Source organism: Suncus etruscus, chromosome 10 (genome assembly GCF_024139225.1).
Source record: "Suncus etruscus isolate mSunEtr1 chromosome 10, mSunEtr1.pri.cur, whole genome shotgun sequence".
In the NCBI taxonomy this organism is placed as follows: domain Eukaryota; kingdom Metazoa; phylum Chordata; class Mammalia; order Eulipotyphla; family Soricidae; genus Suncus; species Suncus etruscus.
In genome coordinates this window covers 74,953,014-74,971,471 of record NC_064857.1, presented here as the reverse complement: position 1 = coordinate 74,971,471, position 18,458 = coordinate 74,953,014, and the positions used below count along the sequence as shown (strand labels likewise).

At 36.9% G+C, this 18,458-nt stretch overlaps 1 protein-coding gene across 1 annotated transcript in view; it reads right to left on the bottom strand.

Annotated features, from left to right (window-relative positions):
• Positions 1 to 3,996, bottom strand: part of CCDC68 (coiled-coil domain containing 68) — a 30,140-nt gene extending 26,144 nt beyond the window's left edge. The window contains exons 1-3 of the mRNA XM_049782156.1: positions 3,880 to 3,996; positions 2,328 to 2,414; positions 179 to 319 (exon numbers count right to left, since the gene is read on the bottom strand). Of these exons, the coding sequence (XP_049638113.1) occupies positions 179 to 319; positions 2,328 to 2,414; positions 3,880 to 3,996 (345 nt within the window). The remainder of the gene's footprint in view (positions 1 to 178; positions 320 to 2,327; positions 2,415 to 3,879) is intronic.
• Positions 3,997 to 18,458: the final 14,462 nt, after the last annotated feature.

The window sequence follows — 18,458 nt, the reverse complement described above, 5'->3', positions numbered from 1 at the left end:
AACATGCAAGGCAAATGCCCTAACACTTTGCTATCACTCCATCCCCAATCTTATTCTTTATATATGCACCTATATCTCAATTTATAAATGAGTGTGGAAATTTGTCTGCTTTAACATACCATATTGGTTCAAAGGCCCAATATAAAAGATCAGATATTTTTTTTGGTAATAGTGTTACCTTTATTTTCAATACTTCATTCTCTTTGTTCATTTCTAAGAGTTGTAGATCTTTTCCTTTCATCTTCTCTATGAGCAGATCCAGACTGCAACAAGAGGGATCCAGGTTGGAGTCAGAGTCTTTCTCCATGTTTTGATATTGCTGCAATAAGCACACATGAAAATCACAGGCCTGACTGCAAACAATGTCAGCAATAATGGCCTATCAGCATTGCACATATCAAAGAAGGTTCACGCCAATACAGACAAAAGAAATCTTTGAATCTCAAATATCAATGAGGATTCTAAATGATTCTAGCTAGCTTCTATACTTGCTCAAATATGAATTGATTCGTATATTTTAAAAAGGTATAAGTATGCCTATTATAGCTTTTATATTTCCTATAGTTTAAGTTAATCATTAAGTCCTTGGGAAGAACAAATAATAACTATAAGAATCGTTTTTAAAATTTAAGCTTTAGACATAAATGCATTTGGATGTGAGCTGCATTATAAGTAAATGTGAGCAAACCTAGTATAATTATAGTTTATAATAGTCACTCTTCAATGATGCTTCCTTGTATTTATCCCACAATAAATTTCTATTATTTATATATTATTATTATTTAATATTGATGCCATATCCAGTTGTACTCAGGGCTTGCTCCTGGCTCTTTGCTCCTGGTGGGATTTTTTGGGGGGGTTAAGGAAGGTTAGCATACAGAGCACTGGGTATCGAACCTGGGTGGGCTGCATGCAAAACAAATGTACTATCTCTTAACTCTAATAGATTTCTAATCTTAAAACTGAATATTACTGCTATAAAACTTGATAAAAAAAAAACTTCTACATACTAAAATAAATCTTATCTATTACTAAGCACAGTTGAGGAAATTTTGGAAGTCTCCAAATCATCTGCATCAACTTTACACACATAAAACTGGGGACTACTCTGTTTACACAGCAATGAAGAGAGAATCTATGAGACACAGTGACGTGGTTGTCTCTCCTGGGCTTTCCAAAGACTTCAAGACTGGCTGAGGGATTGTTAGATATTGCAAATACTGTGAAAAGTTGACTTGTGCTAAATTATCATTAGAAGAGAGCAAGGAAGTCCTTACAGATCAACTGCACTGAGTGCCTTGTTTGAACTAATCCCAAGACTTTTGAATGAGGCCAAACAGCAACTATTTTAAGAAAACATGCAAACAATTGTGGGAGAAATTATGCAAATTGTGAGAACTTGAGATTGGGACTTTTTGCCAGAGAACAAAGTCAGAAATCAATTACTGATAGATAAGTACAGTGAAAACTTAGAAATACTATTAAGTTCTTTTCTTGAACCACTTGCCTCATTTACCTCTTTTCTTGCCATAAAAATTCCTGACTTTTCTATTTCCAAGCATGCTTTTGGTTTCTACCTGATTCAGTGTATGCCATTTTGCAATTACTGAATCCCAAGTAAACAAGATTTCCTTTTTCCTTTTTAAAGAACACCTTGAGTGCTTTAGTTAACATTACCCACAATGATAATAACTACATGTATACTTATAAACACCTATTATGTTCCAGGTAATTTTTGGATGCTTCATATAAATGCTTTTTTCTGAGTATGCAAATACTAGAAAGAAGGATGTTCAATTTACAGTTGAGGAAAATGAAAAGAATAGAATAAAAATGAAAAGAATAGCCCAAGGTGATACCTAAAATAACTTCTAGAACCCATATTAGAATCTAAGTGTGTTTAACAGAAAATTGGCTAGTTTCTTTACCATGATATACTTATGATATTTATGGAAATAAAAAACAGAACTTTTCATGATTGAGGACGACTCTAACCCAATAACGTTGATGGTGTGTTTATAGGTATGAAGCAGATGAACAGAAAAACATATTTTTGTCATTAAAAAAATTCTACTGCCAACTATCTTAACTGGTGATCTCTTTCCAGATATTTTGGATATGTAGTTTCTCTTTAAAATATCCAAGTAGATCTCATCAAGTCCATAGGAACTATTAATGCCACCTGTGATTAAGCATTTTATATATGTCATCACTTGTCATCCAAAATAGCAACCAATTCAATCATTACCATAAAATTTAAGTCTATGATATGATGTTATATTTATATCTGAAGTAATAAGAGTCATATATTTTGATAAATTCATTACCTTTCCATTTAGTTTGTGATTTGTACTATTAGGTCCAACTTCATCTTTAAACATTTGATTTCGGATCTTTTCCAGAGTAGTTCGAATCTAGATAGAGAAACATTTTTTTAAAGACACTTAATGTTGAACACTTTTTTTTCTTAATACCAGCTACAGGGAACTCGGATTATTTAGAAAGTAATGTTAGCATACTGATCTTAGATTTAATAGCTATCATAAATCTAAATTTCATTTAGGCTCATATCATTTAGATTGCAGAAAATAAGCCTTTGGTTTATCTCTAAGTCAAAATTAAAAAATAACCTAAATCAATATAATGCAAGGTAATTACCATTTAGCCATAGCATTTGATACTATTTTTTCTATATAGTAATTTGTACTAATTTACTTCTTAGTAATTAGTAGCAAACAATTACTATTGAGTAATTACTATTAAATAATTATTATCTAGTCATTACCTCTGAATAATTACTAGAACACAGCACAGAAATATATGCATGAAACACAAGAGTCAAGTCTTAGCGGCCAATAGAACTGCAAGACACTCAAGATGAATTAATGGATCTACACAAGCTACGCTGTTCACATTTTCCCATATGTTCTAAAAAAACAGCTCCTCATAATATGTAAAATGGCAGACATTATCATCTTAGCTCTCATTAGATTACATAGTGTGTTTTATAGTTATTGCAGGGCCACTTTCAGGAGTTGTCATGATCCAAGGCTACACAGCAGTGTTTAGGGCTGGGCATACAATTATAGTCATGGAATAAATACAGGTCATCATGCAAGCCACTTGAGCCACATATCTGACCCTAGACTTGACATTTTTAATAAAATGGCATGCCAACTGTCACTGGTGAGAGTTACCCTGCACTCTGAGAAGGAATGAGGCACTCAGCAGGAAACATACGATCTTCAAAGGAACACAGCATCAATACTCATGAAACAACTGGGAAATAAAATAAAACAGTAGGAAATTCTATGGGGCATAGCTTGAGACAAATAAAGTGCTGATAGGTATTCTGAGCCCTCCTGGACCATTATTCAATTTTACTCCAAGAGAAAAAACAGAGTTTCATAGCCACAGGAGAATAACTAAACATGTGTTTAAATTTCCACTCCCAAGATTATATTTGGCTAAACTAGTATTGTACCTTCTCATTGTGTTTCAAATAGAGTGTCAAGTCCAACAATTCATACATTAGACTTTATTTTTCCTTTAATTTTTTTAAATTTTGCTTGTCTTTGAATTTCAGATATATAGTGAATCAGGGCCATCCCCACCAGTGTTGACCTTCCTCCACCAATGGTCAAATCCCCTTTGCCCCCTGGACTGCCAGTATAACAGACCCATTTAATTTTAAATAGGTTAAAGTTTGTTAAAGTTTAGGTCTCTAGATTCTATTGTTGTTGATATGGGATGCCTTGCACCACCTCTCTGGCTTGGCTCTTTCTTTTTTAAATGCCTATCATGCTAACAAGATTTTCAGCATTCACATACCTTTTCACACCTGATCTTACCCAAAAGGCCAAGAAGCGATTCACATACCTTTTTTACATATTCAGTTTCTTCAATAATGTGAGCTGATGTGGATTCATACAAAGAAGAACTGTCTTCTCTCTTGTCCTTTTGGGGAAGCTCTGTGGTCACTGTTACAGTTGTCATTGTGAATTCTAGCTTAGGGGAAACACAAATCAGGAAAACTCCATGGAATTATCTGATTTATAGTTATAAAGTATATATTCAGTATAAGCACTATATATTCAATGTAGTAAAAATTATAATTTTATATTTGTATGCATTCATAAATTCAGGAAATTGATAGAAAATGACACCAGCTAAAGTCACCAGTGAGAAGAAATACTAAATTACATAGCTCTCAGATGGTCTATAAGGCTAATTAGCAAAAAATTTATTTTTAATAGTAAAACCCTAGGAAAGCTCAAGTAAAAATGAAGACTGGTTAAATAAAATTAACTATTATTTCTTTAAGGAATATTAGTCAGTGAAAAAGTATGGCACAGAAATATATCATATTGTCCGAAATAAGGATATCCTATTGCAGGATAGGCTTAACTGACATGCTGATTACTTTAAATTAAATTTAGGGCCCGGAGAGATAGCACAAGTTTGCCTTGTAAGCAGCCGATCCAGAACCAAAGGTGGTTGGTTCGAATCCTGGTGTCCCATATGGTCCCCCGTGCCTGCCAGGAGCTATTTCTGAGCAGACAGCCAGGAGTATCCCCTGAGCAACGCCGGGTGTGGCCCAAAAACCAAAAACCAAAAAAAAAAAAAAAAATTAAATTTAAATTTAAATTAAATTAATTCAGTCAACTACAATTTAGAAGAGAAAGAATGATGCTCTGCCCAGTTAATAACTCCCTAAAAGAAAGAAAAAGAGTTTCTCCCTTTTCGTAGAGGAGCAAGACAATCTTCCAGTTCCTGATTAGAACTTTCATGTACTCTTTTCACGTGTAAATAATATTTACAAAATTTAAAAAAAAATTAAATTGTGTCAAGCCTAAAAGGTTTTTTGTCCTATTGTTTTCCTCCCCAATTTACAGCATCTTCCTAAAAGCCACACAAAATGCCTTTTTGACTTCAAGTTCCATATATTATGAATTTCTGTGCATACAAAATTAAATTGATCTTTTTTCTTGTTAATCTGCACATTTTTATTCTGATATTAGTCAAAAGAACCAAAGGAGGTAAGATGGGGGAGAATCCCTGAAATTTTTTTCTACAGTATCGTATTTTATGCTACAAGGGGAAGAAATATGAATAGAAAAGAAAATGTCCAACTTAAAATATTAACGTTAGATATGCAGTTATTTGCTAACATAAAATAAACTAAATGAAAAAGAAAGGCAAAATGTTCAAAAATAAAAAATAAATAAAACCAAAAATGAATATATCTGTATGTCACTTAAGTGGAAAAGCCGCATGAATTATTTAAAGATATATTAAAACACAGATGAGGGAATACATATACAAAGTAGGCTATAAGAACAGAATCACAACAGAACCTTAGACTACACTCATTTAAAATAGTTTATGGACATATTGTCATTGCTATTTTGAAACTACTTCTTTTGTTTATGTATACATGCCTAGGATATCCACCTAATGATGAGGTATGATATAAAATAATCAAAAAATCATTGTCTATAATTACCACATCAAAGGAGGTTTTGGCTTTCCTTGCAGGCTTAACAGGACAGAAAATGTAAACAAGAAAAGTGGATTTAAAAAAAATATCAGCGATATAGAGATTCCTCCAAAAACTGGAAATCGAGCTCCCATACTATCCAGCTATACCACTCCTAGGAATATACCCTAGGAACACAAAAATACAATATAAAAACCCCTTCCTTACACCTATATTCATTGCAGCACTATTTACCATAGTAAGACTCTGGAAACAACCAAGATGCCCTTCAACAGATGAATTGCTAAAGAAACTGTGGTACACAATGGAATATTATGCAGCTGTCAGGAGAGATGAAGTCATGAAATTTTCCTATACATGGATGTACACGGAATCTATTATGCTGAGTGCAATAAGTCAGAAAGAGAGAGAAAAATGCAGAATGGTCTCACTCATCTATGGGTTTTAAGAAAAATGAAAGACATTCTTGCAATAATAATTTTCAGACACAAAAGAGCTGGAAGTTCCGGCTCACCTCAGGAAGCTCACCACAAAGTGATGAGTTTAGTTAGAGAAATAACTACATTTTGAACTGTCCTAATAATGAGAATGTATGAGGGAATTGGAAAGCCTATCTAGAGTACAGGCAGGGGTCGGGTGGGGAGGAGGGAGATTTGGGACATTGGTGATGGGAAAATTGCACTGGTGATGGGTGGTGTTCTTTACATGACTGAAACTCAAACACAATTATGTATGTAATCAAGGTGTTTAAATAATATATATATCATTTTTATTTTGACCAAAGTGGATTACAAATCTTTCACAGTAATATTTTAGGTACATAGTGACATTGAATCAGGGGCATTCCCACCACCCATGTTGTCCTCCCTCCACCCCTGTTCCCAGCATGCATCCCATTCCCCTTCCTTTGCCCCCCACCCCTCTGTGTCTAGCTTGATGTAGATTGGATATCAATTCTGTTGTCATCAGCTTTGGATTTGGTACTTAAGTCCGATCATTTCTTATTTCTACTCAATGTTCACATGACTGTTTTGTCTTGGTACCCTCTATTATTTCTCAACCTCAATTTGTGAGGCAGAACAAGATGGTTCAAGTTATGTGGTTCTGTTAGAAGGAAAGAAAAAAAGGGGGGGGCCAAAATCAAACAAGCAAAAATACGGGAGGAATCCTTCTAAAAGCTATAAATATCAATTTAAGAGAAGAAAGGGAAAAAGGAAGAAAATCATAACAAGAATACAAAAAGATGGCTGGAATAGTTTAGGATACACATAGGTTTCGCATTTCAAGTTTAAACAATATGTTAATGAGGCCTACCTATGTAGGAGGCTATCCTATGTGTATTGTCCGCTGCATCTTATGTATCTCAGTTCCTTTCCTAAAGAGAAACTATCAGTGTGGGTTTTATTTGACATAGATTGAATTAATGAGGAGGAGGAAGAAGAGGAAGAAGAAAGGGAAGAAGGAGAGAAGTATGGAGGAGGGAGAGAGAGAGAGAGAGAGAGAGAGAGAGAGAGAGAGAGAGAGAGAGAGAGAGAGAGAGAGAAGAATAATTTGCCCAAATGTGTTCGATGAGTAGGTCCTGTAATATAAGTCTGTGGTTCACAGTTGACTGTTTCTGTGGTATGAATGATCATATGCTTCAGGTCCTAATAGAGGCCATAAACCAGAGGAAAAGGGTTTATTGGGGTGTTTTATCAAGACATTTTCATAAGAAAGGTGGATTTTTTAATATAATTTTTATTGAGACCAATGTGAATTACAAGTCTTGCACAGATACATTTAAGGTACATAGTGACAGTGAATTCCCACCACCACAGCAATTCCCACCACCAATGTTGACTCACTCTGCCCCTGTTCTCAGCATGTTTCCCCTGTCTCCACCCTTAGCCACCTGGACTGCTAGTGTATCAAGTCCCAAGAAAAGTGGATTTAAAAAAAATCATTGTTGATGTCATGAAAAGCATTTTTAGCATGAGAAAAAAAAATTGCATACAAATTAGAACCCAAAAATGTATCCAGAAAACTGAAAAATTAAAAAAAACTGCAAATCAGAGTACAAGGATTTTTTTTTTCTTTAAGAATGTATAATCTAGGCCTAAACAGTGTCATTTTTAGAAATAAGAGGAATGAATGCTTAAGAGGTGACCAGAAGTGTGGTGCCAGGGAACCATTTGTTAGCAATGCTGGACTGCTTTGGGTCTGGATCAAAAAAATGAGTGAGGTGAAAGTGAGGTATTTATTGTGGCTCAGAAGTTAAAAAACAATATTATTTGACTAAGACAAGAAGCCAACCTAAAGAAGAATGACTGTTGGGACTGAAACATATAAAAATGGTTCTAATTCCTGAAATTATGGCGATACAAGGAAGACCACTATCACTATTACTAACTCTCTGTATCCAATTTAATGGCAATATCACCATTTTCCTAAAAGTAATCCTCAAAGAGGAAATAAGAGAGAAACCAAGCAACATCTACCTTGCCTTTCCTGTATTAATTATGTCTCGTGCGAACAAATAGGCAATGAAGGAAATATTTCTATAAAATTGCAGCTATTAGACCCAAATGGACTGGGAACTTGAAAAAAATCTGTGTTTGTAAATTCTTTCAGAAGAATAGATCTGAGCATCTGTTGTTAGCTAGTCCTAAAGTGCCAGGTGAGAGACTGATGGAGGGGGAATAGTTTAACCTGTGGAGACCCCTGCTCCTCAAGTTCAGCATAATTAGAGGGAAGCAGAGATGATGTCCTCGAGCTGTGGCACAATACAAAGCAAAAGCATGACCTATGACATATGCTATTGAGAAAGTGAAGCTGAATGCAATCAGGCCTCTGGATCTGACAACAGCAAAGCTCTGTGAATGTCCAGTGATAATTGCAACCAGCCCAGCCCAAAGTATATGAAATTTTATCACATTTAACTTCATTTCTTTTTTTTGCAAATAAATTCTATAAAAATGGGGAGAAGCAAAAAAAATATTGCCAAATATTGAGCCTAAACAGACCCATGACCAAATGCAATATAGAAATATTCTGATTCAGGAAAGCAGTTACATAAGGACACATGAAGAAAACTGGGACATTTTCATCCTATCATAAATGTTATTAAATATTCATTATAATTTTGATAGGAGCATAAGCAGAATTATCACTCTTAACAAGATCTTTTCTCTCTTTGAGATAATATAATGCAAGCTTAAAATATGCTTGGATAAAACATTATACTGCATATTCCATACATTATATCTTTAACATTATATGACCTAAACATTACATTTGAATTGCTTTAAAATCTGTTCTGAGGCCAGAGAGATAGTACAACAGATTTCTGGTTCAATCCCTGATGTCCCAGAGGGTCCCCCAAGCCTGGTAGCAATGATTCCTGAGCATAGAACCAGGTGTAAGTCCTGAGAACTGCAGTGTGACCCAAAACAAAAACAAGAGCACAACATAATTTGTTCTGCTATTTACTGTAAAAAAAAAAAAAGTGGGGGGATGAGGCCATTACAAAAGATTAGCAAAATGCAGGAGGTTGTTGAAGGTGGAGGGAGGATGTAGGAGTTCCTTATGCTGCTTAATCTATTTTGCATTAGCTTGAAAATTCATTTTCTGCAACAAATAGTGAAGTATTTAAAATGAAATAGCCATCCCAGGGAGACAGGATTGTTCATTTCATGTTATTGAAAAGGAAACTAAGACACCCATAGGTGATGCTAACTTACCCCAAATCAGTAGAGCTGAAAAGTCAAACTTCTCCTTTGGGAGACCAAGGTTAAGGGAGTTTCCATCACTTTAAGCCTAGCTCTCCTAGTTTCTCTCTCACTCTCTCTTCTCTCACTCTCTTCTCTCTCTCTCATCCACACACACACAAAAGCTAGTTAACATTTAACAATGGAGACCCCTGGCCTATACTATCCAAATAAAAAAGAATTTCCATCTTTGCAAACATCTTTTAAAATTAACTAGCTTCTGGGATAACCCCAAATCCCGCATTTATCCTTTAATCTTCAGTGAAATTGACAAAATATGCCAAGAATTTTCTATTTTATTACAAATCCCTTTGACAGCAGCTCGGGCATCTATTGGTTTCGGCTGAAGCTTATTTGGACAGCCAACTACAGTGCAAATCTGCTCTTGCAGAATGAAAGTGGAAGGACTTTGAGTCCTACAATCCACTAAGTTATACCCTTAGGGCTAAGTGTGTGTCTATAAAGCAGAACACGTGGTCAGGCTGGAGTTTTCTTCACCAAACCATTGCCTCAGTTTAAAATTGGTTCTTATTGCCTTTATAATCATGAAACAAACAAAAAATATCCATAAAAAGAATCACAATGTGACTCATGGAAATATTCTAAAGTCCAGAATTTGACTCTCCAGCAACACATTCGCTTATATGTTGAAGTTGCATCAGAGAAAAAAGAAGGACCAATTTTAATTTTTTAATTTATTTTGGTTTTGGGGCCACACCCAGCAGTGCTCAGGGGTTACTCCCCAGCTCTGTCCTCAGAAATCATTCCTGGCAGGCTTGGGATGCCTTGAATCGAACTTGCGTCTGTCCTGGATCAGCAGCATGCACAGCAAATGCCTTACTGCCTGTGCTATCTCTCCGGCCCAATTTTACATCATTTTAATATTGAATACTCTGATTCCATTCAAAAGATTATTTGCTGGTTTGGGAAAAGAGAACAGCAGGGGATGGAGCAGGATGGTGGGGAAACAGAGGCAAACCAAATAATCTAGGTCTGAGTTGAGTTTAATCCTCCAGTTTAATCTTGGAGCTATAGGACCTGCTGATTGAACAACCTTTTCTTTTCTTTCTAGCTGTTATCTATATGAAAATAAGCAAATAGGAAGGGGGTATCTCATCCCAAAGAAATGATTGCTCTTTTAAATGGACCCCCCACTACACTTGAATTGAAAATTTCTTTGCGTTTCAAACTATATATACACATAGGTAATAGAATAGATAGATAGATAGATAGATAGATAGAGTAGAATAGATAGATAGATAGTGATAGTTAGATAGATAGATAGATGATAGATAGATAGATAAGATAGAAAGATAGGATAGATAGATAGATAGATAGATAGATAGAGATGGATAGGTAGAATAGATACATAGGTATATATACAAAGGGTACATATCATATACACATATATACATAGGTACACCATCAAATTCCATTCTAGGTGCTTTTCACTCCCACCCAAATCAAGAAACTTTTTGTGATCACTAATATATCTTGAAACATCCTTTCTGCTTCACTCACTAATTGGACTATCTTAAACAAATTGCATGAATTTTAATCTAAACCCTTTGCATTTCTTAGAAACAAAATAAAAGGGCAATAACACCTAGAGCTATGAAAAATGAGGTTTTTTTTCCCCAATCCCTGCATTTGTTGAGGACATTCATTGGTCTAGGAACAGTGGTCAGCATTGTTGTTTCTATAAAGAAATCATATTAAATTAATAACTTCCAGGGTGACAAGCTGCCCATACATGAGGGGGAGTTTGTGTCCATCTGATTGCAGACCTTCTTCAGCTCTAGCCAGATGAAATCCAATTCCTTTCTTTCTTCGGTTCAGAAACTTTTGCACCCTCAATCTTGATTTGTCTGAAAAGCCCATGGGGAACTTAAGCTGCAAAGTCCAACTGCCATATGGCATTAACCGTCCTGGGGAAAATCCATCTTAGCATTTTACTTCAGCCAGCAGTAGATTAGGCAGATAAAATTTTCGAAAGAAAACACAATCAGTTAATTAAAGTGAGGCGAGAATTTTATTTGTTTAACGCTAGAGTGGATTGAAGACAGCTTACAAGTAGCTTTGTGCCAGGAAGTGTTTATTCCTAAATTGGGAGCTCCTGCTGAAGAGGGAGAGGATGGCAGATAGGGTCTGGGGGTTGGTTCCCCATGAACCAAACAAACCAGCCCTGCTTTGTTATCTTGAACTTGCTGATTGTTGTTGTTTTCAGGAAACTTTCTGTTTTTTTTTTTGTTTTGTTTTTATTTTTGGGGGCACACCCAGAAACTCAGGGATTACTCCTGGCCCTAGTGCTCAGAAATCACTCGTCAGGAGACCTCTCTGGGGAAAGAGACAGTTTCTGTAACTGAGAACTTCAGAGGCAGCTTGCCCCATTCCAAAGGACCTGACTCTGCCACATTTATGAATTATAGTGATCCTGGCTGAGTTTCTGATGCCTTGTGCCTCAGTTCCCTTATCAGCAAAAATCCACCTAGTATTTAGGTTAGCAAAAATGACAGCATTAAAAATTAACACAAGGTCGCTTATGAGATTAACATGTAGCAAGCCTTTAAAGCACAACCTGATGTATAAATGGTTGTAGATATTTATAGAATGAGTAAATAAAATATGAAACCATTATCTATCTATATTCAGAGCTGGTGAGCAATTTCAAAGGCCCCCCCCCAGGGTAATACTGCAAACCCATTAGAACGTACTTAACTATGAAAGGGAAAACTCAAGAGATTTACAGAGCAAATCTCTGGTATTGGTCTGTTTGGATAATTTATCAATAATTTTTCCAATATACTGAAATGGATGATACAACCATCCAATGAATAGTTTACAATTTACTAAGCAATTTTCACATGATTGTGGACTATAATGTGTGTGACAAGTCACCCATGGTCAGTGTAATATAAATAAATCTACTACGCTAAAGACATAAGAATGACTTTGATACTTATAAACAGATAAGGCATGTTTGGTAGCATTTTCTTGCCCACTTTCATTCACAGCTTGAAGTTCTACTTCCTCATATCTCAGAGTGGGACTTTATTTGGGAATAAGGCCTTTGTAGGTGTGAGTGTGTGGGATTAATCATCCAGCAGAAGAATGACTCCCTACTCTTGGAGGGTGTGGAAAACCAGTGAGTATCCTGGGAAGGGAAAGAGCCCAACACAGAGCCTTTGTGATTAGGAGTAGGAATACCAGACTGGTAACCAGAGACCAAGAGTAATGCCTGAAGGACCAAAACTCACTGTGGTGAGCGTGATCATAGTTGAATTTGAAGACAAAGGATTCTTCCATTTCCAAACAAGTTTTTCTACCAGTTCTATACGTTGCTCTATATTCTTCCAATAGATTCCTTTTCTATTTCCCTAGGCCAGAGTCAATTAATCACTTTAGGTTGTTCCTCAGAGCTCTTCCTGGTTTTAGCACAGTTTCTGAATTTTCATTTTCTCACCTCGGAGATAATATTATTAGATATTGATTCATCCACCATTCACAGTCACTGTCACACAAAGTTTAGATATAAGAAATAACAAAAGGTACAACTGGACTAAAGGACATCAGGTTATATGAAAGTTATAAAAAAAAAAAAGTCCACACATCTCCAGACAGTGACAGAGTTCAAGTATCAAATAGCACACCTGTTTGGCAACTATATTCCATAGCACAATGGTGACATCCAGTGTCAGCTGGCTAAATCTCAGGTGACTATGTTTACCTGGAAACAATATGCAATGTGGCCAGTGGTATGCAAGTTAACACTGACTCTAGGCTTTGTTTTCAAGTAGTTAGTGAAGATTTTTTTATGAGAAGCAATCACTATTAAACCTGTGCTATACATGTATATTTATATCATAGCTAGTGCTAGCAAAGGCTCTTACAGGTGACATAAAAGCAATTTTATTTATTTTAGGGGAAGACAGATTGAAATATTGGTACAACATGACTCATAAATATTTGAAAAAAAATACTCACTTACCAAAATTTTATTTTTTATATTCTTAAAAGTACTTCTTATAACACACTGTGATAAACTAATTTATTGGTAGATGAGAGTGATTCAATTAAGTAATTCAAGTGGTGGGGGGTGTAAATTGGTCTCAATGCCTGAACTCTGAATAACTCCAAATCAATCCAGATGCTTTTATAACTGTTTTCATAGTACAACTATATTATTTGAAACTGTAATTACAGGGGCCTGAAGCAATAGAACACAGCCAAATCAAGTTTGATACCAGCATCCCATAGGGTCCCCCAAGCACAGTCAGGAGTAATTCCTGAGTGCAGAGCCAGCACTGCCCATTGTAGCTCAAAAAAAAATAAAAATAAAAATAAAAAGAAGGAAGGAAGGAAGGAAGGAAGGAAGGAAGGAAGGAAGGAAGGAAGGAAGGAAGGAAGGAAGGAAGGAAGGAAGGAAGGAAAAGAGGAGGGAAAGAGGGTAAGAGGGAAGAAGGGAGAAAGAGAGGGAGGGAGGGAAGGAGGGACAGGGAGAGGAGGAGGGAAGGAGGGGAGGGAGGGAAGAAACTTTGTAAAACAAGTGAAAGTTTCACTCAGTGCTTGATATAGCAACAAACTGCCAAGAGGTTGGAATAAGATGAATCTTCCCAAGTATTGGGAGAATGGGGGAAAGAGGGAAAGGATCTTTCTGTCTTTGATAATCTTCACACTCCTGCAAAGTCACAACTATGTTTCATATTTTATAGATGAGGGCATAGATTCAAGGTGATGATTCATAACTACTCTCTAAGGATAATCAAAAATTCTGCCTATGAATCTGCAGATTCCTCCCAATTACCTTATTTCTTGCTGCACACAGGACAGGTTTCTAAGCCTTATTTCTTGGGCCCAAATTACTTAGAGATTGGGGATTTCAAAGTCAGTCACTGGATAACCATTGGGCATTTCTGCAGGGACCTTCCTCCGAAAGACCAAACTATTTAGACTTAGCTAGTTCAGTCCACAAAACTGTTCTATTTCTCACTAACTGGGATGTTTTCAACTCTTTTGGCTTCAACTTTTTAAAGGAAAAACTTTAAGTAAATATAAAAACATTTTCATATATTTTTAAGATTAAATGGGATAATGTATTAAAAAGTGCTTATTGGAAAGTCATCCACTCAATATCCCAAACACACACATATATTACATATATATAGACATATGTGTCTATATACGTGTATATATATATATATATATATATATATATATATATATATATATATATATATATATATATACTTCTCCACACTGACATTCTCCTCAGTTAACAATTTGACCTCAAAGTTATCAATTCCAAAGTCAGGTATGCTTCACAGTGAAGAAATTATAAAAAAGATGTGGATTTCAATGACATATAACTAAGGTATTTGTTACATTTCTAAGATATCCTTTTGGAAACTTTTTTCATGCTACTATAAGACATGTTGATGCCAGGATTCAAACCACCATCTGTGTGCAAGGCAAATACCCTACTGCTGTGCTATCTCTCCAGCCCAGAATTCCATATTCTTTTTGTTTGTACGGTTGGTTTTGGGTGTGGGGGGTGGGTTTTTTGGTTTTGTTTGGTTTTGGTTTGGTAGCAGTCAGGGGTTACTCCTCGCTCTATACTCAGAAATCACTCTTGGCAGGCTCAGGGGACCATATGGGATACCAGGATTTGAACCACTGTCCTTCTGCATGCAAGGCAAATGCCCTACCTCCACGCTATCTCTCTGGCCCCCAGAACTCCATATTCTGAAAAGTGAATTGTTATACTCTTATTGAGAAAGTAGATAGAAGATTCCTCTTAGTGGAAAGTAAATGGAAAGATATAAATACATAAGAATAGTTGTGATAACATCATTTAGATAACATTTTTGAATTTAGACTGCCATAATTAGTATTCTTCCTCTTTTTCTTCATATTTTCTGGATATTTAACCTGTTTCCATTGCTCATATTTGTCCAATGATACCTAAACTGTCAAGTCGGTGACTATTAAAGCTACAAGGACAGTTTGGGCTGGAAGCAAAAGGGAACCACACTCCATCACCACTTTAACCCACTATAAAGATAGTGGACTGAGAAGTGTTTCATCTTACCAAAATATATGTGATAATGAAACATGCATAGATCAGAAGCAACTGATTTATCCCATTTGGGGTAAAGTCATGATTCTTATACTACATCTCATCATCAACTGAGTATAAGAGCAAGAGTGACATTAAAATAAAAGCCACTGACAGCTCAAATTTAATGGAACTTCTTATTAATGGATTACCATGGCCTGGGAGTGTATCCCATGAAAGTGAGAAGGATAAAGATTGACTTCTAGCCTGGGCTATGCTCTCAGAAGGATGGAATTAGGATGGAAATAATCATTTAAAAAAAAGCTAAAACAGGAGTGAGTTTCTGTCCTTTGGCTTGGCGTTTGGGCGTGCCCCTCCCCCCAGAGACCCCTGCGGGCCGGCTGGGGAGGCCTGAGTGAGTTTCTGTCCTTTGGCTCGGCATTTGGGCCTGCCCCTCCCCCCAGAGACCCCTGCGGGCCGGCTGTGGAGGACTGTGTGAGGTTCTGTCCTTTGGCTCGGCGTTTGGGCGTGCCCCTCCCCCCAGAGACCCCTGCGGGCCGGCTGGGGAGGCCTGAGTGAGGTTCTGTCCTGTTGCTCGGCGTTTGGGCTGGCCCCTCCCCCCAGGGTGGCGCCTAGAAAGGTAAGTTGAGTGACCCGAATAGACGGGGGAGATAGGGAGATAGGGCCAGCCATCTGGACTTGCAGGTGACCTAGAGCAGTCCACCCCCCTGGACCCTGGAGTGGACCAGGGACTCCCCAAGGGCGTGGACAGAGCCTGCAGGGTCGAACTGAGGGAACTCATTCAAGGGAGTCTTGGAGGGGGCGGAGCTCCATTGAATCCCAGAGAAAGGAGGGTGGATTGAGAACTAGGCTCAATAGCGCCAGTAAACATTGTGGCCAGGAGTGGAACTGTACCGCTGACAGAAATAAGGAGCAGAAAAGGGACAAGACCCACTGCAGGAAGGCTGAACTCTAGGTAGCAAAGGGGAGGAGAAAGGGCTAGGTTCAACAAACTCACCCAACAGCCCCTCTAGAAACACCTTCAGGAAGGAGACCAAAGCAGGCCGAAATTAGAAGCCACAGCACTCCAAAACACACCATTAAATACAAAGAATTATGCGTAAATCAAGGAGATCTCTTATAACTGGAGACACCATGACAAGCCCTATCAAGTTTCCAAGTCCACCAAAACGTACAGATCCAGGGTAAGAAGACCTAAAAGCGGTCATGAGGAAGGAAATGCAAGAATTACTAAAACAAATGAAAGAAACCCTAGCAACCGAGTATAAGAAATCCATGGGGTGATTTGGGACTTGGGTGATGGGAATGTTGCACTGGTGATGGGTGGTGTTCCTTTTATGACTGAAACCCAAACACAATCATGTATGTAATCAAGGTGTTTAAATAAAAAAAAAATTAAAAAAAAAAAAAAAGAAAAAAAAAAAAGAGATTTTTAATTTCAAAAAAAAAAAAAAAAAAAAAGAAATCCATGGACGAACGAATCAGCCAAATTAAAGAAGAAATGTCAAAGAACATGAGAGATTCCATACAAAAAGAAGTGAAGGATTTAAAAGACAAAGTAGCAAGCCTTACGAGTAGAAACACAGAGTTGGAGAAGCACATCGAAGAACTCGAAGGAAAACTGCAATCAAAAAATGATAAAGAAACCAACAAAGAAATAAAAGGCAAAGCACTGGAAGGAAAAATCCAATATCTAATGAACAAGGACAAAAGAAACAATCTAAGAATTGTGGGTATACCAGAAGGGGAGGAAATAGGGAAGGGGGAAGAACAGGTGGTCAGGGAGATAATAACAGAGAACTTTCCCACCCTCTGGAAAGATAATTCAGGACAAATCCAAGAAGTCAAGAGAGTCCCTAATAAAATAGACCCTAATAAACCCACACCAAGACATATAATAATCCAAATGGCAAAAAACAAAGATAAAGAGGAATTCCTGAAAGCAATAAGGGAGAAAAAAACCTCAAGTACAAAGGAAAGGACATAAGAATCAAACCAGATCTCCCATTTGAAATAATTCAAGCAAGAAGACAGTGGAATGACATATTTAAACGACTGAATGAAAGAAATTTCCAACCCAGGGTCCAATACCCAGCAAAACTATCATTCATATGGTAGGGCAGACTAAAAACATTCTCAAACATGAGCGAACTTGAACTATTTGTACAAACTAAGCCGATCCTAAGCGACTAACTCAGAGACGAATTACACAATCCAAACCCCCGATTGTAACAACAACCACTCCACACAATACAACTGCACAACAGTCCTCTCCATCAATAATTTCCCTAAATGTTAACGGACTAAACTCTCCAATTAAAAGACATATAGTAGAGAACTGGGTTAGGAAAAATAAACCGGACTTCTGCTGTCTGCAAGAAACACACCTACAGTTACAGGATAAGCACAGGCTTAGAATAAAAGGATGGAAAGTAATTATTCAGGCCAATGGAAAACAAAAAAGAGCAGGGACAGCCATTCTTATATCAGACCAAATTGTATTCAACCTCAAGAAAGTGATCAGAGACAAAGAGGGTCACTACTTACTGATCAGGGGAACATTAGATCAAGATACACTAACCCTGGTCAATATCTATGCACCTAATGTAGAGTCACCAAAATATGTGAGGCAACTACTGGCAAACCTGGAGACACACATGAAGGGAATTGTGATAATAGTAGGGGACCTCAATACTCCATTATCACCACTGGACAGATCCTCCAAACAGAAAAATAGCAAAGAAATAAGAGCTCTAAATGAAAAATTAGAAGATTTAGGGTTAATAGATTTATATAGATCCCTCCATCCCCAGAAAGTAGAATATACATTTTTCTCAAACCCACATGGAACCTTCTCCAGAATCGACCATGTCTTAGGATACAAAGCCAACTTATATAAGACCACAAAGGTAAGGATCATTAGAAGTACCCTTTCTGATCACTATGCAACAGAGCTTATAACTGATGTCAAGAAGAAGCAATGGAGGAAAACTAATACCTGGAGATTAAACAACATGCTGCTTAACAACAGCAGGATCAAAGAACAACTCAAGGAAGAAATAAAAAGATTCCTTGAGACGAATGACAATGAAGAGACAACATGTCAAAATTTATGGGACACAGCAAAAGCAGTAAT